Source organism: Bos grunniens, chromosome 4, assembly GCF_055505025.1.
Source record: "Bos grunniens cultivar Pamir isolate PY7600 chromosome 4, Bosgru_T2T1.0, whole genome shotgun sequence".
In the NCBI taxonomy this organism is placed as follows: Eukaryota; Metazoa; Chordata; class Mammalia; order Artiodactyla; family Bovidae; genus Bos; species Bos grunniens.
Genome location: NC_141168.1, coordinates 112,754,161 through 112,779,926, shown reverse-complemented (window position 1 = coordinate 112,779,926; position 25,766 = coordinate 112,754,161). Strand labels below are relative to the sequence as shown.

General features: G+C 45.9%; 1 protein-coding gene across 2 annotated transcripts in view; it reads right to left on the bottom strand.

Moving 5' to 3' along the window:
- ABCA13 (ATP binding cassette subfamily A member 13) overlaps positions 1 to 25,766 on the bottom strand; it is a 393,960-nt gene that overhangs the window by 330,410 nt on the left and 37,784 nt on the right. For both annotated transcript variants that reach the window (XR_015163267.1, XM_086398601.1), the window contains exons 4-15: positions 25,528 to 25,682; positions 24,220 to 24,248; positions 22,313 to 22,476; positions 19,843 to 19,973; positions 17,575 to 17,708; positions 16,279 to 16,443; positions 13,799 to 13,998; positions 11,926 to 12,053; positions 11,128 to 11,228; positions 10,608 to 10,787; positions 8,144 to 8,331; positions 7,080 to 7,219 (exon numbers count right to left, since the gene is read on the bottom strand). Coding sequence is in view for 1 of the 2 variants with exons in the window: in XM_086398601.1 (XP_086254727.1) it covers positions 7,080 to 7,219; positions 8,144 to 8,331; positions 10,608 to 10,787; positions 11,128 to 11,228; positions 11,926 to 12,053; positions 13,799 to 13,998; positions 16,279 to 16,443; positions 17,575 to 17,708; positions 19,843 to 19,973; positions 22,313 to 22,476; positions 24,220 to 24,248; positions 25,528 to 25,682 (1,715 nt within the window). In the remaining variant the exon portion in view is untranslated. The remainder of the gene's footprint in view (positions 1 to 7,079; positions 7,220 to 8,143; positions 8,332 to 10,607; positions 10,788 to 11,127; positions 11,229 to 11,925; positions 12,054 to 13,798; positions 13,999 to 16,278; positions 16,444 to 17,574; positions 17,709 to 19,842; positions 19,974 to 22,312; positions 22,477 to 24,219; positions 24,249 to 25,527; positions 25,683 to 25,766) is intronic.

The following is a 25,766-nucleotide window of genomic DNA, read 5'->3' as shown; positions in this document are numbered from 1 at the left end:
AACAATGAACAGAAAATGAACAAAACCAAAGGCTTCTTGTTTGAGATCAGTAACACTGACAAACCTCTGACAGAGGGTCAAGCAAAAAGAAAGGCAACGTTACTGAGAAGGGGTGTGAGAGAGGCAAAGAGTTTACAGATTCTCTAACATTCAGAGAGCAACATGGGAATCAGGGTTCCCTCCACAAGGTGGAAAACCCATGTATCATGTGTAGTTAGCCCTCCAGATCGCATCCCCCATATCTGCAGATTCAACCCACTGCGGCTCACACAGCACTGTAGCATTTTCTACTGAAAAACATCCACGCACAAGTGAACCAGTGCAGTACAAACCCATGATGTTCAAAGGTCAGCTATATTATGAAAAACACTAAATTAGACATTTTAGATGAAAGAGAAAAATTCCTTAAAGATACAATCTACCAAAGCCCATGCAAGAAGAAATAGACCATCTGAATGGCCTTTAGCTATTAAATAAATTGAATTTGTAGTTTAAAATCTTCCTGCAAAGAAAACAAAAGGCCCAGATGGCTTCACTAGTGAAATATACCAAATGTTTAAGGGAGAAAAAATACACAAACTCTTACAAAAAACTAAAAAGGGGAAAACACTTTTCAACTCATGAGGCCAGGATCACTCTGATAACACAATAAGATAAAGATATTAAAAGAAAGCAAAGCTACAGTCTAATATCTATCATAGCACAAATGTAAAGTGTTAAATAAAATTTTAGCACATTGAATTCAATAATATACAAAAAAGGTTTACACCTTACCAGTTGGGATTTGTCCCATTTATACAAAGTTGGTTTAACATTATATATATATTTCATTAGCATTTCAATAGCATAAAAACATTAAGACAACTACAATGAAAAACTACAAGTTGTTAAGAGAAAGTAAAGTAGACACAAATAAACAGAGAGATACTCTATGTTCATGAGTCAGGAGACTCATTATTACCAGAAAAATATCATTCTCCCTTAAATTTACTGATAGATTCAATTCAATCCAATTAAAAAGTTCTAGCAGGATTTTGAGAATCTGACAAGCATTCAGATTGGAAATTGCAAATGACTTGGAATAGCTAAAAACTTTTTTTTAAGAAAACGCAGTTGGAAAGATTTCACTTGACTTTAGGATTTACCATTAAACTATAATAATCAAGATCAGGTGATACTGGTGCAGAGATGACTGGAACAGATGAAACAGTGCAGAGAAAGACCCATGAATTTGCACAGTGTATTTAACAACAGTGCAAATGTAGTCAGTGGAGAGAGAAGAATTGTCACAATAAATTTTTCTGGAGCAATTGGATCTCCATGTGCAAAAAATAATAAAATCTGATATACACCTACATCATGTTTAAAAATTAACTCAGAATGCACCATAGACCTTGTTTAAAACCTAAGGCTATTAACCTTCTAGAGGAAAACATAGCTCAAAAATCTCTGTGACCTCGAGAGCTAGCAAACTTCTCAGCTACAATACCAAAACCATGATCCACTGGGGAAAAAAGAAAAAGATAAGAAGAACTTGATCAAAATCAAACCTTTTGCTCCTGGATGACACTGTTGAGAAAAGTGGAAAGACAGGCTTGAGAGTAGGAGAAAATATTAGCAATGGACATATGTGCTAAAAGGCTTCTATATCTTACCTTTACAAGGAAATTTCAGACTCAACAATAAAGAAACATACAGACTAATTTTAAAACTGGGGAAATGATCTGAATAGACAATTCATGACTAATGATGCACAGAGGATACGTAAGCACACGTCAAGATAGCTGTTCAAATCACTAGTCACAGATGCGAATGAAATCCATAATGAGAAACCACACCTACTGGAATGGCTATAAGTTTCTACACTGACCACACCAAGTGCTGCTGAGGATGTGGCAGGATCAGAGCTCTCTGGTAGAAAAGGTGCTGGTTGAAACTGCAAAATGTACAACCTTGAAAAACAGTTTGTCATTTTCCTAAAAAGTTAGGCATGCACGTACCATATAATCCAGCCATTTTACTTCTAGAGGGAAAAAAAGCATATTTCCATAAAAAAAACTTTATTTTCAGTAGCCCAAAACAGGAACCAAATTGTAAGTCATGTGAATGGATAAACAATCTGTGATGTATCCACACTCAGCAGTCAAGAGTACGCGTACCACCTCATGAATGAAGCCGAAGCTAATTAGTTCTAATTAATGACAGTAAGTAAAAGATGTCAGAGAACACGCTATATAATTCCATTTATATATATTTCTAGAAAAGGAAAAAACTAGTTGATGGCAACCAAGGGCAGACCAGTGGTTGCCTGGGGACAGGAGTCGGGGCTGGAATTAACACTGGGAAGAGGTGGGCAAAACCCTGTCTTAACTATAATGATAGTTTCATGGATACACACACACATGTCAGGACCCAATAAATAGTATATCTAAACACGTGAGATCTGTTATTCAGTTCAGTTCAGTCACTCAGTCGTGTCCGACTCTTTGTGACCCCATGAATCGCAGAACGCCAGGTCTCTCTGTCCATCACCAACTCCCAGAGTTCACTCAAACTCATGTCCATTGAGTCGGTGATGCCACCCAGCCATCTCGTCCTCTGTCGTCCCCTTTTCCTCCTGCCCCCAATCCGTCCCAGCATCAGAGTCTTTTCCAATGAGTCAACTCTTCACATGAGGTGGCCAAAGTATTGGAGTTTCAGCTTTAGCATCAGTCCTTCCAATGAACACCTTTAGGACTGATCTCCTTTAGAATGGACTGGTTGGATCTCCCTGCAGTCCAAGGGACTCTCAAGAGTTTTCTCCAACACCACAGCTCAAAAGCATCAATTCTTCGGCGCTCAGCTTTCTTCACAGTTCAACTCTCACATCCATATATGACCACTGGAAAAATTATAGCCTTGACTAGACAGACCTTTGTTGGCAAAGTAATGTCTCTGCTTTTGAAATGCTATCTAAGTTGGTCATAACTTTCCTTCCAAGGAGTAAGCGTCTTTTAATTTCATGGCTGCAGTCACCATCTGCAGTGATGTTGGAGCCCAAAAAAATAGTCTGACAGTATTTCCACTGTTTCCCCATCTATTTCCCATGAAGTGATGGGACCAGATGCCATGATCTAAACACATGTGATCTGTTATACATAGCAATTATATTTCAATAAAGCTAATTTTTAAAAAGAAATCCTTCTCATTTAAGGCAAGTAATTAAATCTCTCTAGCACCTATTTCAGAGGAAAAATTACGTAAAACTTGCAGTTTTTATGCTTCACTGAGTTCCCACTGCAATTGATTGGCTTATGTGTATATAATTTCATAAGTGTTTAAGACAGGGAAAAAGATGGTAACCATCTCGAAAAAGAGCACAGGTGTGTATGATTAATATCAGATTTTTTTAAAGCAAATGCTACCAGAAAAACCAGTCTGTATGGTATAACTTTTTTAAACAAAAATAAAAATAGGATCCAGTAAAGTGAATTCCGTGGCCACTGTTTGTGGTACAGTACTACTCTGGCATCATTTCTGTGCGGAGAAGAAGGAACTAGCATCTATGGCAACTGCCTAACAGTACTGCACTAGGCATTTTATGTACATTAGCTTGCTTAATCCTCATAAGGACCCAGTAAAGTAGACCGTATAATTTCTATGTCACCAAGGAGAAAACTGATTGCAATGGGAGGCCAATAACTCACTCAGTAAAGTCTGTATCACAAACAGGGTTTGCTCCCAACTCCATCTGCCTGCAAAACTGCCTGCACTGCACAGTTTAAATGCTTACAACAGAATCCAGTTATTAGAACACTTAGTTAGTATCTCTATTATAGCTGAAACTCCAATACTTTGGCCACCTGATGGAAAGAGCTGACTCATTTGAGAAGACCCTGATGCTGGGAAAGACTGGGGGCATGAGGAGAAGGGGATGACAGAGGATGAGATGGTTGGATGGCAACACTGACTCAATGGACATGGGTTCAGGTGGGCTCCGGGAGTTGGTGATGGACAGGGAGGCCTGGCGTGCTGCAGTTCATGGGGTCACAAAGAGTCAGACACGAGTGAATGACTGAACTGAACTGAACCATTATAGATAAATAACAAATTCTTATCACGTGCAGTTGGTTTTGTTTCCTACTGGAGGAAGGAAAATATGGAATGTGTAACCTAAAGATGAACGCTGACCAATAGGCTTTGTCCTAGTACTATGTTGTCTTGACATTCACACTCTGATTCAGTACATCTGACATGGGCTCTCAGACGGTGCTGATGCCACTGACCCAGGGACCACACTTTGAATAGCAAAGATATATGTGAATCAGGAGTGTGTAACTCATCCAACACAGTCAGGAAAGGGCCCAGAGCCACTAACTTCCCTTGACCATTATTAATCAAATAATGTTTCCATGTGACCATCAAAACTGCCTGACAATACATTCACTACCCAAAGCCTTAAAATCTGAGTGTGTTCAATACAGAAAGATTTGCAGGTCTGATGTAAAACATGATGTATCAACATGTATGGAATATATGCAGAACTTTGCAGAGGGGAAAATGTATAGTCCTAAAAGCATATATTAGAAAAGAAAATCTGAGAATCAAAAATCTAGAAAAAGAACATCAAACTAAATTTACTAGAAGGAAGGAAATAAAGACCAAAAAAAAAAAAAAAGATTAGCGTAATAGGAAAAAAACATACAGCAGAAACCAACAAAACTTAGTTCTTTGTCAGAAGAGGCTGTATTTCTGCAATGGAGCATGTTTAGGCAGAGTTAAGCTCCTGCAAGGATCCCTCCAAAGGGAAGCGACTGGTCAAGCTTGCAGGCACCACAGTGAGGATTTCTGGATTTGACACTTAGTAGTTTTGTGACGTCCTCCAGGGATGTTGTCGGGAGCCGTGTTAGCCATTACTGACAAAATGGAGGCACGGCCCCAACTCCCTCTCCTTGTCCCGCAGGCATGGACCCAGGATGAAGGACCTAGATCTTGTGATTCTGACTTGTTTTTTCCTTTCCTCGGCTGAGTTGACTGAAAAGAATATTAAGGTGCTTATTATTCTTGAGAGGACATGAGAAGGCACAAAGCCTTCTGCAGTTGTGCTCAGAGAATAATTCATAAAGTTAATCATTGACATTTGTTCAAGGATCTTTACAAAAGAGTGTTCCAGGATGAGCACGTAGGCCACAGCTTGAGGCCATGGGAAGGATTGTTATCTGAAACTTATTTGTGAAGGAAATGTTTATAGCAAAGGAGCTTGCTGAATTTAGGGCTTAGGAATAATTAGAAATAGTTAGAAGCTAAAGATTTAAGGAATGTTATAATGTTAGCATATTTTACTACAGCTTATAGAGATTAGGAATTTTAGAGATATTAATAGCTAGAAGCCTTTTTAGGAGATAGTGAGACCAGGATACTAGGGGCAAACAGGATTTACAAAGATAAGAAATAAACTGAGGTTTGTGGTATGCAGCCCAGATATAAGCACGAGTTGAAATGTAATCACAAGTTAAAGCAAACACAATTCTGAGACAACCCCTGAAGCAGAAACTCTGCTTGAAGGGCAACAGTGATTTATGGAGACAATAAATCTGGGTGAGGGGAAATTGAAAATGTCAAACCTCTGACCTAATGCTTTTGTCAAAGTATAAAAGAGAACCTAAAGCTTGAAATAAACATGCAGTCCAAGAAAGCTGAATGAGAGGCTGCATCGTTACTCGCCTACACCGCTCATCCCTTCAGGCTGATTCCCTGGCTGCTGGAGCTGGACTCCGGCAGGATGTAATCTGCATGAGCTCTGGAATGAAGTTATACCCAACTCATAGGTTGCCATGAGGATTGTGTGTGATTATCAATACTAGAGACTTCTGAACCTGGGCCTCTGGCTCATGGTGAGTATGTTTGTAGCCCGTGTTTCTGGAAATGGTAGAACTGTACAGAAATATGCGATGAAAAGGAGGACAAGGTGTTGAAGCAGGAAGTTAACATGTAGGTTGTTGTTTTTTAGTCGCTAAGTCATGTCTGACTCTGTGACCCCATGGACTGTAGCCTGCCAGGCAAGAATGCTTCCCAGGCAAGAATACTGAAGAGGGTTGCCATTTCCTTCTCCAGGGGATCTTCCTGACCCAGGGATTGAACCCTTGTCTCCTGCATTGGCAGGCAGATTCTTTACACTGAGCCACCAGGGAAACCCAACATGTAGGATGAGCACCCAACACAGAAGAACACGGCCATCCCACTGGAGAAGCCACGTGGACCCAGCTCTGTATATGGGGTACATAGCCTGGAGAGTAACAACAGTGAATGCAGGGACCCCTCTCACAGCTGATGAGTCTGATACCAAGAACCAAAGACATGGGGTCTCTAGCAGCCCCTCGGATCAGTTTGAGGAGGAAGGAAGGAGTGTTAGATGGACACGGCCACAGAAAAGGAACAGGAAACTGTCATCCCCAGGCCCCAATCCCCAAGCTCAAGACACAGGGGCTCCAAGGAGATGCTGATGACCGCATGGGACCAGAGCCTATGTAACACAGGAGAACCAGGCACGTGGTTCCCAAGGTAGATGGAAGCACACCCCCAGCTCTAGACCCAGAAGAAGCTGACGCAGAGATGGAGGTGTATCCCTGCCAGCATCTTCTCTAAAAGCACAGCTTCTCGGAGACCAGTATGATTCTCTGTGAGTTCTGTAGTTGTAAGTTGTAAAGTTCATATTTTAAGGGGCTTTTGGCTCTGACACTGGTAAGGAGAGAGGGGAATCTACTTGCCACGGGTACTTGGGGCAGGCACACTGCCAAGGGAGGTGGTACCGCACACAGAGCATCTGGACTTTCAAAGGCTGGGTTACGATGAGTCTGTACAGATAAGTATTTATGGGCCAAACTGGGCCAGTTTAAAGTGGAAGTAGTCACTGTGCTGGGACCTGTGGTCAGTCTTGTTACCACTGATAGAGTAAACGGGAAAGCTCAGTGTGCCTGTGCTGGCAAGCCCCCGCTGTCAGCCCCCTCCCCTCGGAGGGACTGCTTGTCTCTGAGGAAGCTGTGCTGCCACAGCAAATGGGGAAAACACCCACATGGCTGGAGTCCAGAGCACCGACTTACCCAGTGAACTGTTCTGGATACCCTCCTGCTTATTCACATATCGAGCCACTTCGCAAGTCTTCCTGATAAACCCCATAAAGGCTTTCCAAAAGTGTGTGTGTTCCAGGAATGATTGTGCTTTCTCAAGTGTATCAAACATCCTGCAATTAAAACCAATCCAGAAAAAACAACTTTTAATAATGATTTTCCAGAAGGTCTTATCACAAACTCATCTAAGTACAAATATATACGAATGTCTGACAGTCCGATTGTACAGGACATTAGAACATTTGAAATCGTTTTCTTATTTATGAACATTCCGATCCTGATTTGCAAAATGAGGAAAAATTATTTTATGGAAATACATAAAACATAAGACAACAAGCCAAGAGAGGAGAAAGTGGGAAATTAAAGGATACGATATGAAGCGAGTTCTGAGTTACAAAAAACACATTTCCCATTTGACATATTCGACTTTGAACATCCTAGCAGCTGAGGAGAATGGAAATTCATTACACGTACAATCCATGGTTTGAGAAAATAAAAGCAAGGCGGATTTTCTGGAAAAGCACAGCTCCTTTGAAAGCCACTTGCTGGCGATTCACTCAAGCATCCTGGGTGACCTGGTAAACAAGCACCTTGGGGAACCTCCCTGGTGGGCTAGTGGTTACGAATCTGCCTGCCAGTGCAGGGGATGTAGGTTTAAACCCTGGTCTGGGAGCTAAGATCCTACATGCCCCAAGGCAACCTTAAGCCCTCTCACCTCAACTAAAACCCAAAGCTGCCAAAAATATATATATATATTTTTTTTCTTAAATAAAGCTCCTTGGACTAAATGAGGGTTCTAGATTTCCTGTGAAAGATTAAGCCAATGGTTAAAAGGGACTGTTTACTATTTTATACCCTGTAGATGCTTTCCAATAGTACCAAACAGGCTAATATTTTTAAAATAGAAAAAAAAAATTAAGTGACTATTTATAAGTAGAATATGCCATGCTGACCTATCGCTCATATAGAAGGAAGCCACAGGAATCCCTTCGGTTTCCGATAGTGCAGATGTTTTCCACCTAACAGCTACTACTTACACTGTGGAGAAAAGCTGGTCCGCACAGTCAGCAGCGGAGACATCAGCTCTCAGTAGCCGCAGGAGCCGAGTGCAGGGCAGGCTCGCTTCCTGCAGCTGTGCCCCTAGGTCCTGCCAGTCCGGGGCATCTTCTGGTATTGAAACTGGCATACTTGTGTGCCCAGTAATGACTGCTTGCAAAAGATGACTCTGAAAAGGCAGATACAGCATGGCTTGTGGTCCATAAAGTGATTAAACTGTGGGCAATTGTGATGCAGCCTTGCCCTGTTCTCACTCAGCAGCGGGTCCCTTTGAACTGCACCACGTAGGGTTGGGACCACCAAGTCCTGGACTTGTGTGTCTGTTCACTTGAACAAACCCCAAATTCAGCTGCAGGCAGACATCAACCAGAGAGCACCTACTCTTCAAGCCCGTCTATACTGGCTTGTTGCCCACATGATCCCAGTGGAGCAGACTTCCAAGCATCACAGCCCTGTAACCGGTCCCTGCAGCTCATCGAGGCCAGGCTGGGACCCACGTTTAACCAGCACAGAGCAGAAGGACACGGCCCTTCCGGCCCCACCCTTTCTGAGGACATCGGCTCCCAGCCCCACTCTCTTGCCTGGGATCCCAGGCTGCCACAGGAGAAGTGTGGCTGCCCTGCTGGGGGCCACATGAAGAGGCCACAAGGAGCAGAGGGACCCTGGCACTTGGAGGAGACAGCCGCCCCAACCCAGTTGCAACTACCCCCAGGCTCCCGCAGCTAAAAGAGAGGCATCTGGTGGGACCATCAGAACCACCTGCTACACTCTAGGGGTTCGTTAGTGACACATAGCCTAAGCCCCATCAGAAAGGCTATCACATGTACATAAATATATGAACATAACGACCTCACAACACCAGCAGATGCCGGCTCTATTGGCTCCAAGTGTGCTGTGTGCTTAGTCGTGTCTGACTCTTTGCAACTCCATGCCTGCCAGGCTCCTCCATCCACAGAATTCTCCAGGTAAGAATACTGGAGTGGGTAGCCATTCCCTTCTCTGGGGGATCTTCCTGACCCAGGGATGGAATCTGAGTCCCCTGTATTGGCAGGCAGGTTCCTTACCACTGAGCCACCTGGGAAGCCCATGGGCGACATGACATAGGCCTTACAGATATGGGAAAGAGTTTACAAACTGAGAGCAGGAAAACGGCTGTGCCAACAGGCGATGGCTTCTGTGCCTGCACACACCTTGCCTCTGGCCAGCACTCTCCCCAAGTTCTCCTTGCTTCCAGTCCCCAGCCTCCTTACGAGCTCATACACTCATCCGGGAGGATGCGCCCCACCAGGGACCCAGGCTGCCCCCCGCCCTCCTCAGTCAGGCCGGCGTGCACCCCTCCACCCACAATCCCTCACAGAGCAGGTGTGGAGAAAACACCAACTGGACTGACACGCTACCCTGGTGGCTCAGACAGTAAAGAATCTGCCTGCAATGGGGGAGACCCAGCTTCAATCCCTGAGTTGGGACGATCCCCTGGAGAAGGGGACGGCTACCCACTCCAGTATTCTTGCCTAGAGAATCCCATAGACAGAGGAGCCTGGTGGGCTACAGTCCACAGGGTCACAAAAAGTTGGACACGACTGAGCAACTACACTACTGCTACTACTACAGTTCACTAGTTTCATCTTTTCACCGATTTTATTCCATGGTTTATATGAAAGAAGATAAACGTGAAACAGGAAATACTGAAAGTGAGATGAACTATCAATAAAAAGGATGAACGTTCATATAACTTCCAGTGTTCAGTAGGGCTTCCCTTGTGGCTCAGAAGGTAAAGAATTTGCCTGCAATGCGGGAGACCCAGGTTTGATCCCTGGGTCGGGAAGATAACCTGGAGAAAACGGAATGGCAGCTCACTCCAGTATTTTTGCCTGGAGAATCCTATGGACAGAGGAGCCTGGCGGGCTACAGTTCATGGGGTCACAAAGAATTGGACATGACTGGGCAGACACAACAGTGTTCAGTAGGAAAAACGTGGGCTGGACTTGACACGGTCCTTTTCACTAATGCTGCACACTTTGCACACTTAGATACTGGGGGAAGGCAGCCCCAGGTCCTGGGCACGACGTAGGGAGAGCACATGCCCACCAAGCTCTGGCCACTGGAGCTATAACTCGGACCACCGCTGACTGACCTCAGGACACGGCTCCACCCGCTGTGGCATTTGCACCTGGAAGTGGAGCCGGATACAGGGAAGCAGATGTGACCTGGGGACAGTCCTGGGTGCTCTTGGGGAGATCCGTTCAACATCAAGTAGATTTTGGCCAGGTGGGGCACACAACCTCCTAAGGCGGCCAGACAAGGTCTGGGGTCCCGGGGAAGCTGGGGCTCGACGACATCAGCAGCTGCCTCATAAAACCACAGCTCCAGGATGGATATCTTCAGTGAATCTACCTCAGGAATGAGCTCCCAAGGCCCGGAAGAGGCCAGATGGTGGGTACTCACAGAGTCCTGCACGGACCCAAGCAGCTTGTGTAAAGCGTTGGCCTCGCTGGAGGGGAGAGGACCACAGGTCAGTCCCCCGAGGGCCTCCTGGACGCCAGCCACTCTGGGACGCAGGGGAACTCCCGTCTCCAACAAGCACCCACCAAGGCAGAGAGAAGTGGCATTCTTATTCATCAGCAACTAAGACAAACAGAGGCAGGGAGAGCAACGTGAGACAGTTTCTGAGCCAGAGGCCACGAACAGGAGCCAGACTTACAAGAGAAAACAAAGTTCCTCTAAAATTGCCTACTGGGACTTCCCTGGTGGTGCAGTGATAAGAATCCGCCTGCCAGTGCAGGGGACACGGGCTCCATCCCTGGTTGGGGAAGTTCCACATACCACACAATATGGCCAAAAAAAGGCATAAAAACTGCCTACTGTTCTCTTTACTTTGCTAGAAAAGCAGGACAAAAGGAAATGCCACTTGATTTTCTCGAGTGTTCTAGCCAAGTTGTTTATTTATGATTCTTTGCTGTTTTACCTGCTTTAACTCCTTAAAAAGCATGTCCTTTTCCAGTTTCGATTGGCCAGGTCCATGGGATCTAGAGTTGTTGGCAGAAGCCTCGAGGCAAATGAGGATTTCTGAAGGACAGAAAGACGGGTTACTGTTCAGCCCCTCAGGTTGTTCCGTGCCTGACTCAACATGTGGCTGTCAAATAACAGACTGAACCCTGGAAGCAGGCGTGTCAGCACCCAGACTTGCGGTCAGACATTCCTGTCTCCCTGAGGAGGGAGCTGAGAAAGTCACCACGATCCTGGCTCCTCTTTCTGAAGACTCACTAGGGGAGGTTCCGTCAGCCACCTCGCTCCCCCTCCACCATGAGAAGGGACAGAACCCTGACTGCCCAGTGCACACGGCCGCCTCCTGGGACCACAGTCATGGTCTCAGTCAGGGAACAGTGCTGGGCAGACGAGGGGGACAAGGCCTTCAGCCCAGGGGGATGCCAGGGCCGTGGGGAGGGAACAGAGGAGGGGTGCGAGCATCAGTCCCGCCCAAGCACCGGGGATGGGAGTGGATGGGACAGCAGACCTGGTCCCAGGAAGGAGCCCGTCCAGGCCCCAGGGAGGCTGACAGGGAGCAGCAGGGTGTGACCTCCAAGGCGACAAGCTATTTATTCAGCCTGGACGTGCCAGGTCTGAAGCACCTCGGGCAGTATGTACTCCACGCCTGCACCTCACCTGCAAACCCGACAGGTGTCTGGCGGCTTGGAGTCTGCCCTCCCTGCGCTCACACTTGCCCTGATGCGCAGTGTGGACAAATAAGCCTGGCACTAGTTACCTCGGACGAGGTGTAGATCCTGGGCCCCTGCGTTCCTGAGAGCCCCATCTAGCTGGAGCAGTCTCGTCAGGGCCGGCCCCAGGGGCAGCTTCCGGAGGACGCGCTGCAGTCTCTGCATATACAGTAATCTGAGGGCGGAAATATACAAATGAAACTCGATGGAAAGCAGTTCACGGGCCTCCTTGGGAAATAAAATCCCGCTCCCAGGAGAATCCCCCACAGCTTCAGGATTTCACGTCCCCACAGACACAGATAACCAAGTTCCTGACAGATCGTATCCCCTGAATCCTCCAATTTGGAGATTCTTTTAGGCTGAACATGGATTAAATACTCTCTTTACCCCAAAACAGAAAAGTTTATTCTGAGTAGTGGGTAGAAGAGACAAGGATTAGGATAAAATTCCAGGTGAGATTTAAAGACATTTGCATGAAACCTGAGTTATTAGAAAAAGTTTTGCACAGAAGTGTATTTTAAGAGTGTTTCAATGTCCAGATGGTGTGTGGTGGAGTCCAGGCTGCCCAGCTCCAACCAGACCCCTGCACCCTGTTAGGTGGCTTCCATAACAGGGCCTGACAGGATGACCGCGGGCAAGTCGCATTCCTCCAACTCTGGGTCACTCGGGAGGATGCCTGGTCAGTGGGCTCAGAGCACGATGTGGTCACTGATGCCCCGAATCCCTGAGAAGCCAAGAGCGGGGGCAGGGCTCCTGGGGCCCCCAACAGTGTGGTCCATCACAATCCAGGCAGGACCCTGGGCAGAAGTGCCAGGACACACTGGAAGTTGGCAGGATTGTTAAGATGACCCACTGCAGTGTCTCTACTGATGTGCATTAAGTAACAGAGGTGCTATTTTTAACAGCTTTAAAGTAGACAGCCAAGCAGGGAAGGTTTTAATGCCCTCGTTCGTGTTCTGTATGTGAAGCTCTCATGAGACAGGACCATGTGTCTCATGATTTCTCCAGCTAATCGGGCAAGTGTCTGCGGCTGGCTGACCCCTCACCCCTCCTGTGGTGCCTGCCCCTCCCTCCTGTGGGAAGCCTCACCACAGCACCCACATGCCCTGGGCAACCACTCAAGTTTTGTTCTATTCAAAGGAAAGCCCTAACTTTAGGAGTTTAATAGTTGGATGGCATCACCAACTCAATGGACAAGTCTGAGCAAGCTCCAGGAGATGGTAAAGAACAAGGAAGCCTGACGTGCTGCAGTCCACGGGGTCGCAAAGAGTCAGACGTGACTCAGCGACCGAACAACACAAGATTCATCAAATCACTACAAACAGCCACCTCTGCTGAAGAAACAGACCCCATGCCACTCTAGACTCCTCCCTCCTCCATGTGAGTGCTGGTTTCAGTATCTTAAACACGAAAACACGTGACCCACCTTTCCTACTTCTGAAATATTTCTGGACCTCACGTAAACATTTCAACTACACAAAAAGTTATAAAGAAATAAGGAAATAGGTACTTCCTTACAGGAAAGGACCTTTAAAATATTTTTGTTCATTTTAAAACAAATATCAGAGACATAAGACCTAAAGGTCAAGAATCTGAAAACCGCCTCAAACATTGTACCCTCATTGGTTGTTTTTAAACCTGTACAGGCATGTCAGTTCAGTTCAGTTCAGTCACTCAGCCGTGTCCGACTCTTTGAGACCCCATGAATCGCAGCACGCCAGGCCTCCTTGGCGTACAGGCACGCAGATTGCTGCAAACAATCCTACCAGGGTCCACAATACAAGCCTCGCACTTTGCAGCTGCTAACTAGCCCTTTGTTGTCTAACTGGGGTTACAGAGAAAGCATCCTAAGAGTCATGCACTCTTTAAAATTGGAGTTGTCAAACCTCGTCAACAACCAAACAGGAAAAAGTGCCTTACATCCTGGTAGGTGTGTGGCTGCCTTCGGGGCCATCTGCTGCCACGCTGTCATTCAGGAGGAGGAGAGCGGCCTGCAAAGCCCTGACCACCTTCCAGGGCTGGCTCCCCTCCCCAGACTGAGTCCTCAGTGCCTCCAGGCCACGGCCAATCCCCGCCAGGACCTGCTGGAAGAGGCTGCCTTTCCACTGCTGATCAAATACCTGAATGTCAAGAAACAGGAACATTGTTATCAACAATAATAAACTGGAAATGATAGAGTTTAGTTAAGAAATAGTAACAGAACTTCCCTGGTGGCACAGTGGATAAGAATTCGCCTCCCAATGCAGGGGACACAGGTTCGATCCCTGGTCTGGGAAGATTCCATATGCCAAGGAGCACCTAAGCCCACGCACCAAAACTACTGAGCCCGAGCTCTACAGTCTGGGAGCCACAACCTCCGGGCCCACAAACTATAACTACTGAAGCTCACACCCCCTAGAGCCTGTGCCCAACACAAGAGAAGCCACTGCAATGAGAAGCCCATGCACCACACTGAGGAGCAGCTTCCACTGCTGCAGCTGAAGAAAACCCACCCAAAGCAACAAAGACTCAGCACAGCCAAAAACAAGAGGAAAAAAGACAGGAATAACAACAGACTATTCCAGGTGACAGATGGCCTGTTTTTATGTGGTTGGCAGATTGAAACACCTGTTAACAACTGTATTAGGGTTTCATTTCTACTCAGAAATTAAAAATTGCAAATTGCAACAACGGATGCATGCAATTGTTTCGTTGGCCCAATTTCTCTTTTTCCTTCCCCTCTCCCCATTTTCAAAAGAAAAGGTAATACAACAGTGCTTAGTCACTCAGTCATGTCTGACTCTCCATGACCCCATGGACTGTAGCCCACCAGGCTCCTCTGTCCGTGGGATTCTCCAGGAAAGAATACTGGAGTGGGTTTCCATTTCCTCCTCCAGGGGACCTTCCCAGCCTGGAGAGTCTCCTGTGTCTTCTGCACTGCAGGCAGATTCTTTACCTGCTGAGCCATCAGGAAGTCCGAAGGTAATAATGTACACTTCTAAATAAGTGAAATAAATCTTAAAAACTAAGCTGATGTGGAATGGTATAAATATATTCATATGTCTGAAAATTATATAGCTAATACACAGTTACTGAATATCATTTTATGTCATGAACTTGGGGGCTCTAAAGGCGGTTCATATTGTGGGTTATCAACATTACACTAAAACAGGGCATTCCCGCCCAGACTGAAAGGATGGGGATGTATAGAGAACAGGGCTGTGCGGTGACTATCTTCCGTTTCTCCACGAGCTCGCCACCCAGACAAGGCTTCCACTGACCGTGGCAATGCTGGTCAGGTCACTGCTGTCCCTTTCAACTTTCTGATGATTGCATACAGGATAGATAAACAACAGGGCCCTACTGTATAGCACAGGGAACTATATTCAATAATGGAAGACAGTATGAAAAAGAATGTGTGTGTATATATAGTTGAACAGCAGAAATTTACTTTGCTAAACAGCAGAAATTAACATAATATTGTGAATCAACTATAGTTCAATAAAATAAAGAGGGATCCCTGGTGCTGTCTGTGTGCATATGAAGCTGCAGAAGGAGGCCAGGCTGTGGGGCTCCTCAGGCCTCCCCCACAGAAAGATGTGGAAGGGGGCAGGCAGTGATGAATGGACTGACTCTTGTAAAGCTCCAGTAAGCCAGGTGCACCCTCGCTGGGCTTTGCTGGATGGCCTGAGCTGTAGGCAGCACTGCTGTGCTGGACACTTAAAAATCAGGTGAAAGAGTAAATCTCATGTTCAGTGTTCTCCACACAATAAAATAAAATAATAAGTATAAATAAGATCACCAACAAGGACCTACAGTATAGCAGAGGGAGCTATATGCAATATTTTATGAGAATCTCTAAGGGAAAAGAATCTGAAATTAAAAAAAAAAAAAAATATATATATATATATATATATATATAAAACTGCACACCTGAAACTAATACAACATTGTAAATCAACTATGCTTCAATTTAAAAAAAGTATTAAAAAGAATTCAGGACTTCCCTGGTGGTCCAGTGGTTGGGAATCCGCCTGCCAGTGCAGGACACCAGTTCAATCCCTGGTCAGGGATCACGTGGGTAAGATCCCACATGTTGCGGGGCAGCTAAGCCCACCCACCACAACTACTGAACCGTGTGCCCTAGAGCCCACGCATCACAAGAGAACCCACTGCAGTGAGAAGCCTGCACACTGCAACTGGAGAGTAGCCTCCACCTGCCGCAGAGAAAGGTCTTAGAGCAGCAGCAAAATGCCAGCACAGCCAAAAGTACATAAATGGGGGGGGGGGCAGGAGAAGAAACCAAACCCAGAAAAAAATCCAAAGGGTTAGATAAATAAATTAAACCCAGCAGTGAAACACTCAGGAGGAAAGTGCTTCGGTGTGGGCACGCCAGGACAGGTGTCTACTGTGGACGTCACCTGTCTGTAGAGGTGCAGCCGGCTGACCGCCTGGACCAGGTAGTCTTTGGCCGCTGACCACTGAGGGTCACAGTCTGCAGGGCGACCCTCTCGGTCATCTTCATCCTCGGAGGAGCCAGACAAGGCTGAGCACAGCATCTGCTCCAGGGAACCGTCTGTGGGGATCTGCCAATGATACAGCAACTATTTAGAAATCAGCGTGTTTTTCCTGGGATGTTTTTCTCCTAATAATACCACAATCTTGCCGAAGAAAAAGCTCCGACATTTGTTTGACTGAAGACAGAACAAGTTGACAGAGCGCTATCATTCACATGCATTTACCTGGAGGGGAGGCCTTCAGAGCGCAGCAGTAAGCTGATGACCCTTTTCAGGAGAATCTCAGTTTCTCCAGGACACAGGATGATTTCAGAAACTGTTCATCTCCACTCCCTTGGGCCAAAGGCACCCACATGCTGGCCCAGTTTAACTGATACCTTGGACTCACAAATTTGCTTTGCCAAAATCATTTTCTAAGTATCAGAGCCGGATGAAGTTGGATCAGAGTTCTGAGTCAGAAATCACTTAATATTTTGAAACCAAACCCCCTTTATTCCTGTGAATGACCTTCACATGAAGTTTCTCTAATACAATGCTATTAAACATGTATGTTCTTGTTGGAGTGAACTGTGTTCCTCTATTACATAGTTTTATAACAATCATGGTGTCATCCTATCTGGAGGTGGGAAAGGGGTCTGGGGGAGCAGGCACAGGAAGGAGACAGGGCTACAGTATTTGGCTCCTGCCCTGCGAGAAGCAGAAGCACCCACAGATGTGCCAAGAGACCAAAGGGTCAGCAGGTAAGGGCCTCCCAGACCAGCAGGAGCAGCTGCTAGTGGGGCCTGGAGGGGTCAGTGGGTCAGAGCCCCTGATTTTACAGTTTGGAAAGTGAGGCTCTGATCTGGTGAAGCCAGCTGGTTCCCCAGACCCCAGGCATCGCTCTGCCTGGAAAGCAGTCCCTTCATGCCCTCTGCCCCATCTGGACCCCACTGGCCTTCACAACCTCCCACCCTCAGGGGCCTGGCTTGTCCCCCTGCTGCCTAGAGGTGTTCTATTACATCCAAACTGTGTTTGAGGCAGGATCACGTGTCAAGGAAAGAGGGAAGGAGCAGTTCTAGAACAGTCAGACACAGCAGCATCCCACCGGGTCCAAGGAGCCAGATTTCAGTAAGGGAACTCCCGCCCCGAGGTCCCAGGAGAAGGTTCTAGAGTTGCCCTCGGGGAGAAACCCAAAGCGTGAGAGCAGCCGAGCGTGCGTACCTCGTCTAGGTCAGCAGAGTAATTCAGGACTCGTTCTGCATGAAGGTCATCAAAGCCAAATTGGGATTTCAGGTCAGCCTGAACCTTCTGTGGGTCCCACATCAGTTCCTTCACGGACAGGCTGTAACCTGACTCTGCAAGACAACAAGTGCTTTATACTGTCGGCTGCAGCAGCACTGTGACAGGTCGAAAGTCATTTAGAAAATGATGTCTTTTCCACTTCGAACAGAAAGGCAAATGCAGTGCAAAGGCCAACTGGACCATTCACAGGAAGAGCAAACAGAAGCTAATCCAGAGCTACAGAGATTGCGGTGATACATCACTTGCTTCCTTGCATGCTCAGCCCTATCCAATTCTTTGAGATCCTATAGACTATAGTCAGCCAGGCTCCTCTGTCCGTGGAATTTTCCAGGCAAGCACACTGGAGTGGGTTGCCATTTCCTCCTCCAGAAGATGGTCCCGACCCAGGGATCTAACCCTCATCTCCTGCATCTCCTGCATTAGCAGGTGGATTCTTTACTACTGAGCCACCTCCTGGCGCATAAATGACCACAAATTTCTAGAGGGTAATTTGATAATGGGCTTCCCTGGTGGCTCAGACAGTAAAGAATCTGCCTGCAATGCAGGAGACTTGAGTTCAATCCCTGGGTCGGGAAGATTCCCTGGAAAAGGGAATGGCAAGAAGTTTATGAAATTCACATATTGAACCCAATAATTTTGTTTTAAAAAATCTATCTGAAGAAACCTAATAAATGCCTGAAGGAAAAGTCACGAACCATGATATTACTGCACTGATTTTACACTGTTTAAATATTGAAAACCAATTCAGTGTCTGGCACTGGAGGAAGGAAGGAAATATGATTTATTTATAGCACAAAATACTGTGGAGTCTTTAAAATTATATTTATAAAAATTATTTAAAACCAAAGAAAAAGTTTCCCCGCAACAGAGCTAATCAAGATATAAAACCCATAAGGTACCCAAGTAACCCAGCAACACCATACAGAAGTGGCAACCCCTGCCCCAAAATCTACACCTGAGACCTCCAAGGTCGGGTGACCTCCGGGGAGTATGGCAACTTCAAACCTAAAAGCACACAAATTCCAAGATGAAGCTGCATCTGGAAACCCACTCTAGGTCATTTCAGATCATGATTCAACAAGCATCAGCTGAGTGCTACAGTTACACAAGCCTCCACCTCAAGCCCTCCTACGAGACTTCACCTGCCCTGAAATTACTGCTGTGAAGATGCCAGGAAGTCAGGGTCACAGGGAACTCTGGGTAGGTTCTGAAGTGGAGGGGAGGGGGCGGCTACCCAGGAATCTGGCTTGGGGAAAAAACAGGTTCTGAGATTAAAACGAGTACTTCCTGTGTGTGCAGAGGTGCCAGGAAGGAGATATTGGTCATAGTATAGACTTTCAGTTAAAGGTAAGTGCTGGAGATTTCCTGCATGACGCTGGGATTACAGTCAACAATGCCGTATTATATACTTATCACTCAGACATCATTATCACCCAAAAAAGGCAACTGTGTGAAGTGCTGAATGTTTTAAATAACTTGTTTTTGGTGATCATGTTACCATGTATACATATAGCAAATCATTACCTTGTACACTTTGAATATATACAATTTTGTCAGTAAAATAAAAGAAAATGAAAATTTAAGGAAACAAGAAAGGATACCTGGGTCAAGCTAAGTCATTTCACCTTTTCCTGTGGAAAGACTATTCGGTTGGGGGTGGGGGGATGGTTCTAAATCCATATCACCTTTCTGCTCTTATTGTTTTTCAAATACTTCAAATATTTTTCAAATAATAGGAGTTCAGGAGGGAAGAAAGGCTGAAATCAAAGAACTAATGGGACTTCCCTAGCAATCCAATGGATTGGGCTCTGTACGTCCTTTAGGAGTCCAGGTTTCCATCCCTGCTCAGGGAACAAAGATCCCACAAGTCGAGTGGTACAACCAAAAAAAAAGAACCAATGACAGGTCTATTCTTAGAGGGCACAAGTCCAAGAGTTTTAAAATCAGTTATTTTTTTAATTAAAAATAACATATTTATTAGAAATGACTGCAGAATTTTGGTAGAAAATCAAGCTGTTTTGAGTTTCAAATTTTCAGTCTACCTCTATCAGAAACAACCGATTCTTTCTTGCATTTGATATTTTATTTAAATCATTTCTTTGAGCAGCATGTGAGCTCTGTGGTGGCTGCTGATAAATTTAACCAGTACAACAGTGAAATGTCACAATAGTGGTAAGATGCCCACACCTGTGGCCATGGCTCCACTCTCCTGCAGGGATGCCAGCGTTGAAACAGCTGCCTTTAGCACCATTTCAGAGACCCTGAAAAAGGTGTGGTTGAGAGGCAGCCAATCTAAATCTTCTAGAGCTGATAAGGACCTGGAAATGAAGCAGAACCAGAACACCATTAGCAAAACAGGTGGCATCCCCCTGGCCCGCCCCGCCCCACCCCAGCAGGATGTGGCTGGAACTCACAGGGCTGGAGTGTGACCCCGACTCCCTGGACCAAAAGTTAACAAAAGTTAAGCGCGTTCTTTGGTCCACTCGGGAAGCCGACAGGTGCCAAGTGCTGTGACCTCAGAAAAGTGCTCATCAGCCCTCCTGTGTCAAGTTTGGACACTCAGTCTAATATCCGGGGACCCCCTGCCTACTGGAGAACCCTGTGGGAAGCCTTGTTCAACTTCATAATGTTCTGATTCTGAGTTATGCACCAGAATGAAGGGGTAGGAGTCCCTGGTCCCCCCGCCCTCCACTCCCCAGCTCTGCCTGTACCTCAGCTCTGTTTGAATCTCAAAGGCCCCGTCTGCACCCCTGGACCTCCTGCCTGCACATCCAAGCACCATCCACACCCCTACCTTATACTCCTGCCCACAGCAGCCCCTGGACCACCCAGGGACCTGGGGGTGCACACTCCAGTGGGGAGAGCTGCCCTCCATGGTGGGTAGGGAAGGGGCCTATGGAGCTCTCAGAGTGGGCTCTGGCCCCTTACACAGGGAGCTCCGGCTGCTGCAGAGGCCAGGGGCCCCCTTTGGAAAAAGGACTCCTCCCCCCTGGCTTGAGGACAACACTGACTGCTCTCACTGATGGCAGAGAAAACAAGTCATGGTTTAAAATCTGGAAAGAATATCAACTTTTACTAATAAAATACCCTATTGGTACAAAAGATTTACACAGAGTCCGATTTGGGGAGGGGAGGAAGACCACATTATTAAAATGTGGGAAGCCACCTGGGAAGGGGTCCTCTCAAAGGTCACCCTGTTATGGAAACCATGTGTCAGAAAGAGATAAGCAGCACTCAAAGATGCAGAACAGCCGGGTTTATTCAGCACTGTTGTGGGCCCAGCAGAGTCACCTCCAAAGGCTGAGTGCCCCAGCTTTGTTCCGGGTATCTTTTATACACAGTAAACTTTCTGCTCAAACTGCAGATCCCTCCCCTCCCCAGGTAGCCCTCGTTTCCCTGGGTGTAACTAGGAAGCAAGAACACAGACGTGAAAGCGGTGATTGATGAGCAGCAGCTATTTAAAATAAGGTAAGGGAAAGGAAAGCAAAAGGTTGTTACTTTAATTGGGGGCTTAAATCTCACTCCTATCTCAACCCAGGGTAACATGGGGTCAGGTCCATCACAGGAGACCAGCATGCCGCTCCATGAACCACAACTGGTAAGACTGAGCATCATTTACTAAGAAACTAGTTTAAAGTGTTATTGTTGCAGGGAGAAGTCAATTCTGACTCCTTATAGGAACTGTTTCTTTGATGTGCTTTCTGTTGTTTTGTTATTATTATTAATAATAATTATTATTACTCTCATACAATGTCCTGCCTCAGAGAATCCTGCCCCTCTGCCTGACAAGTGCCTTTGTTCAGAACCCTGTCCACTTAGAGATGGCAGAAAGAAAGAAATTAACACACCCCCCTGCCTGAGGCTTGCCATTCTAGGAGATACTTGCAAGATTAAATGGCCTCTTTACTTTGTGCCCCCACCATCCCCCATCTGTGATCCATGAAAGAACCCGGCATCCAGACCCCGACAAGACGGTAGTTGGCCATCTTCTCAGTAAGCCAGCCAGCCTTCGGAATAAAGTCGGATTCCTTGCCTCAACCCCCCATCTCTTGGATTCATTGGCCTGTCATGCAGCGAGCAGAGCAAGCTTAGCAAGCTTGGACTCAGTAACATTATGTTCATGTCACATCTCCAGTAACGAAAAGCTCAGAAACAACCAAAGACCAGTTCTAAATTATCAAGTAAACTGCGGTCTACAGTACCTTATCAAAATGGAATGTTATTCATCTGAAGACTATCAGGACACAGGAAACATTAATGATGCAACATTATATTGTTTAAATCAGGGAGCACATGCTCTGAATAGCATCACTGCACTTATGTAAAATATTTATACAGGGAATGCGAGGCAGGTGTGGCGAAGCAAGAGCTCGGCCATCTCTGGGTGATATAATTCCAGGGATATAATGCCTGTTTTTCTTGTAGCAATCATTCAGAGATGTATTTTCTCAATAAAAAAGTGAGGAGGAAGAAACCAACACAACATTGCAAAGCAATTATCCTCCAATTAAAAATAAAATTAGGAAAAAGATGAAAATACAAAAAAGAAGACCCAGCGCAGCCAAAACTAAACAAAGCAAAACAAACAACAACAAAAAAAAGTGAGAAGGATGAACCAAATCCTCTGTAGCTGGCTGCATTTCTCATTTTAACTTACGTCAGAACCGCGTGGAGTAGGTGTCCGCCCGCGAGGACGACATCTGCAACGTGGAAGGTGTTTGTGTAGAGTCTTGGCAGTAAAAGCAGAAAGTCCCAGAGGTGAGGCTGCTGGTGGAGACTCTCTAGCTTCTCAATCACTTCCTCGGTCTTATTGAGATCCATCTGATGGAACAAAATGCCATGTGGGAGTCGGGGAGGCGCAGGGCCACAACAGCTGTAAGAACGTAGAGACCCTGGGGGCCAAAGTCGCACCTCCCGAGTCACTACTTTGAACAGACCCGATTTTAAATTTACTCTGTGAGGTTGGTTTTTTAACTGTTGTGGAAGTTTGAACCAGGGAAGAGAGGTAGACGTCTGTTTTTGTAACAAGCTGAACCAATTTCTAAGATGTTGAGATAGATTTAGAAACAGATGATGAACTGTTCAAATCTGAACAAAACTGGAATAGCTACTGTTATCTGGGTTTTTTCTGTTCTTGCAGCTGAGCATAATCATGACTATATCAGTTATAGTGTCAATAACTGAATACTTCCATCCTCACAAAAATTCGTCCTCCCCCCGCACCCACCAACATGTGACCAAAGCTACGTTCCACGCTGTCAAATGTCCCTTGGAAAGCAAAATGTCCCCCGGCGATGACTGGGGCCTTAACTGAAGGCTGTGTGTCTAATGCAAGTCAAAGGTTTGTGCCATACACAAGAATCATTTTTTTTGTTTTTTTTTGGCTATGCTGTGGCTTGCGGTGTCTTAGCTCTCTGCCAGGGACGGAACCTGGGCACCCTCCAGTGGGAGAGCAGGGCCACTTGCCCTGCGTCACCCAACGCCATGTTCACCCTCTGGGTTTCTAAACTCACGACCTTCCTTCAGAAAAGTAAACTTGCCTTTTAATCCATCTCCTGCACGATTCTGGCTATCTCAAATACAGCTTCTATACAGTGTTAACTAACAATCAAATCACTAGAAAGATGTATTTGAAGAATAAACTTAAAATCAGTGCTTTGAACTTAACCGTAGTGGAAGAAGAATGTCGCCTGTCATATCAGTAAACAGGGAACGCTGCAACCATCAAGCCAGCAGGCGCTGCATCCGAGGCCACTCTCCCACCCCCCAACTCCACACCCCTCCCCTGCGCACCCTGAGGAGGTTCAGGATGGAGAAGAGCCAGACACTGCCCAGATAACTAAGATGCACATCCAAAGGATGATTTCAGTGAGCCCAGACTCTTGCATCTTCCCATGCATGGAGAGGCACTGAGCTCATTCACACAAGATCTGCTTTTTCCTTAATCAACAGGAATCTTTCGATGTTCCGACTTCCCTGTCTGTGTTGCAAAAATTCCTACATGTCCAGGTTCCTCCCTTGCCTCTTCAGAGCAGTTCCTCAGAGAGAACTGAGACTGTAAGTGTACATGAAAGCATTAGTCGCTAAGTCTGACTCTTTTGAGATCCTATGGACTGTAGCCCACCAGGCTCCTCTGTCCATAGAATTCTCTAAGCAAGAATACAGAGTGGGTTGCCATTCCCTTCTCCAGGGAATCTTCTCAACCCAGGGATCGAACCTGGGTCTCTGGCACTACAGGCGGATTCTTTACCATCTGAGCCATCAGGGAAGCTGTCCCTGGCTTAAGTCCTCAGCAAGTCCACTGAATAAAACATAATTCTTAAAAAAAAAAAATAGTTCTTGGACTTTCCCAGCGGTACAGTGGTTAGAACTCTGTGCTTCTACTGCAGGAGGCATGAGTTCCATCCCTGATCAGGGAACTAAGATCCTTTGGGCCATACAATGCAGCCAAAAACTCAAAAATTAAAAATATTTTAAAAAACATAATTCTCAGCTTTTTTTTTTTTCAGTCAATGCCATTATGTCTCTGAAGACTAAGTTTCAAACTTTTGTTAAAATACTTACTGTTAAAAAACTGGAACCATAAGGAGAATCTACAAAAAGAAGACGTCAGAGATATTAGTTCAGGCAGCAGCCAGACAGCACATGCCAAGCACCTATTCTAGCTCCAAAATCAAATGCCAATCACAGAGTCCTGCTCTGAGAGATGATTACAACAACCTGAGAAGTAAATCTGAAGAAAACAGTCACTCCTTTCAAAACACATTGTTGTTAAATTCCAGGGAAGTGATTTAACTGGTAAACCAAATTTCAACCATTTGCCATTAATTATTTATTGGAATAACCAATAAATTAAATGGAATCACCAAATAACCATCTATTATTTTCTCAGTCTCCAATTCCACAGGCATTGTGAGCGTACAGAACAGGACAGAGAGGATAAAGGGAGAGTAAAGAAAAACAAGAGAAAGAAAAAGATAGAAGAGGGAGAGGAACATGAAAGTGTGACTTTCAGATTATATTTGGAATCTGGTTGTGACCAAATAAGAAATATGTTCTGGCCTCTGCTTTCAGCTACTAACACAGGCTCCTAGAACTCTCATTTCCCGAGTGGAGGGTGTGATGGGAGCATCTCTTTGTGTGTCAGTCCTTGTTCCTGACAGGAGAGCTTCAAAAAGCCCTGTGACCTCCAAGTGATGCCAGTGCCTCTGAACACTGAGGACATGCCTGGGTGCTTGGGTGTGCAGATGGCTTCACTGGAAAAGCCGAGACACATTGCTGAGACAGGCTGGACTTGGGGCCTACTTGGGACAAACATCTCCTGCAGTTGGGCTAAAGTATGAACAGGATAAAAAAGGCCACAATCCAACTGTCCTGAACATGAGCCCTGCAGACTGCACCTCCCAGGGGCAGATCACCCAATATGACCCACTCACCCGCCCCACCCTCGTCCCACTTAAGGGAGCCGGTCACTTGATCTCGCTCTCTTCTGGGCAGCAGGGGCCTCAATAAAGCCTCACCTGAATTTCTCATCTGGTCTCTGATCAATTTCTACTGACTTTGAGGAGCCCAAGAACCCAAGTTGGTAACAGAGCTGGACCTTTCATTCCCCCCGCACCAGTGACCACCCCTGACCATCAGAGAGTGAGGGGCTGGAGATGCAGTGAATCACCAATCCTAATCAATGGAGCCTGCCGAAGGGAACCACCACAGAAAAAAAGCCCTAAACAATGGCTTCAGAGAGCCTGTGGTAAAAATTATATACCAAATATACTTACGGTAAAAATTTAAATGAATGTCTTTTGTTTTCATTAGCTAAATGAGCAACCCCAAGTACCAGGATGAAGTGAAGAGTCTGAGAGATTTACTTGCCTGGAGTCTTGGATCTTTCTGCCCAGAGTTTTTGTAAGTTTCTAGCCTTGTCCATCACTTCATAAACTTCCTGGGCAAGGTCCTGTATCTCTTTTAAGAAGGCCAGGTTGTCGACCTTCTGGTGAGGAGCAGCTGCAGCTGGGAACCTAGGAGAACTTTAAATAAATGAAGTAAATACCCAGGTAGAACTCATCTATAGGTGAGTCTCCTCAGCAGTTTAAGGTTCTTGGTACCAAAAG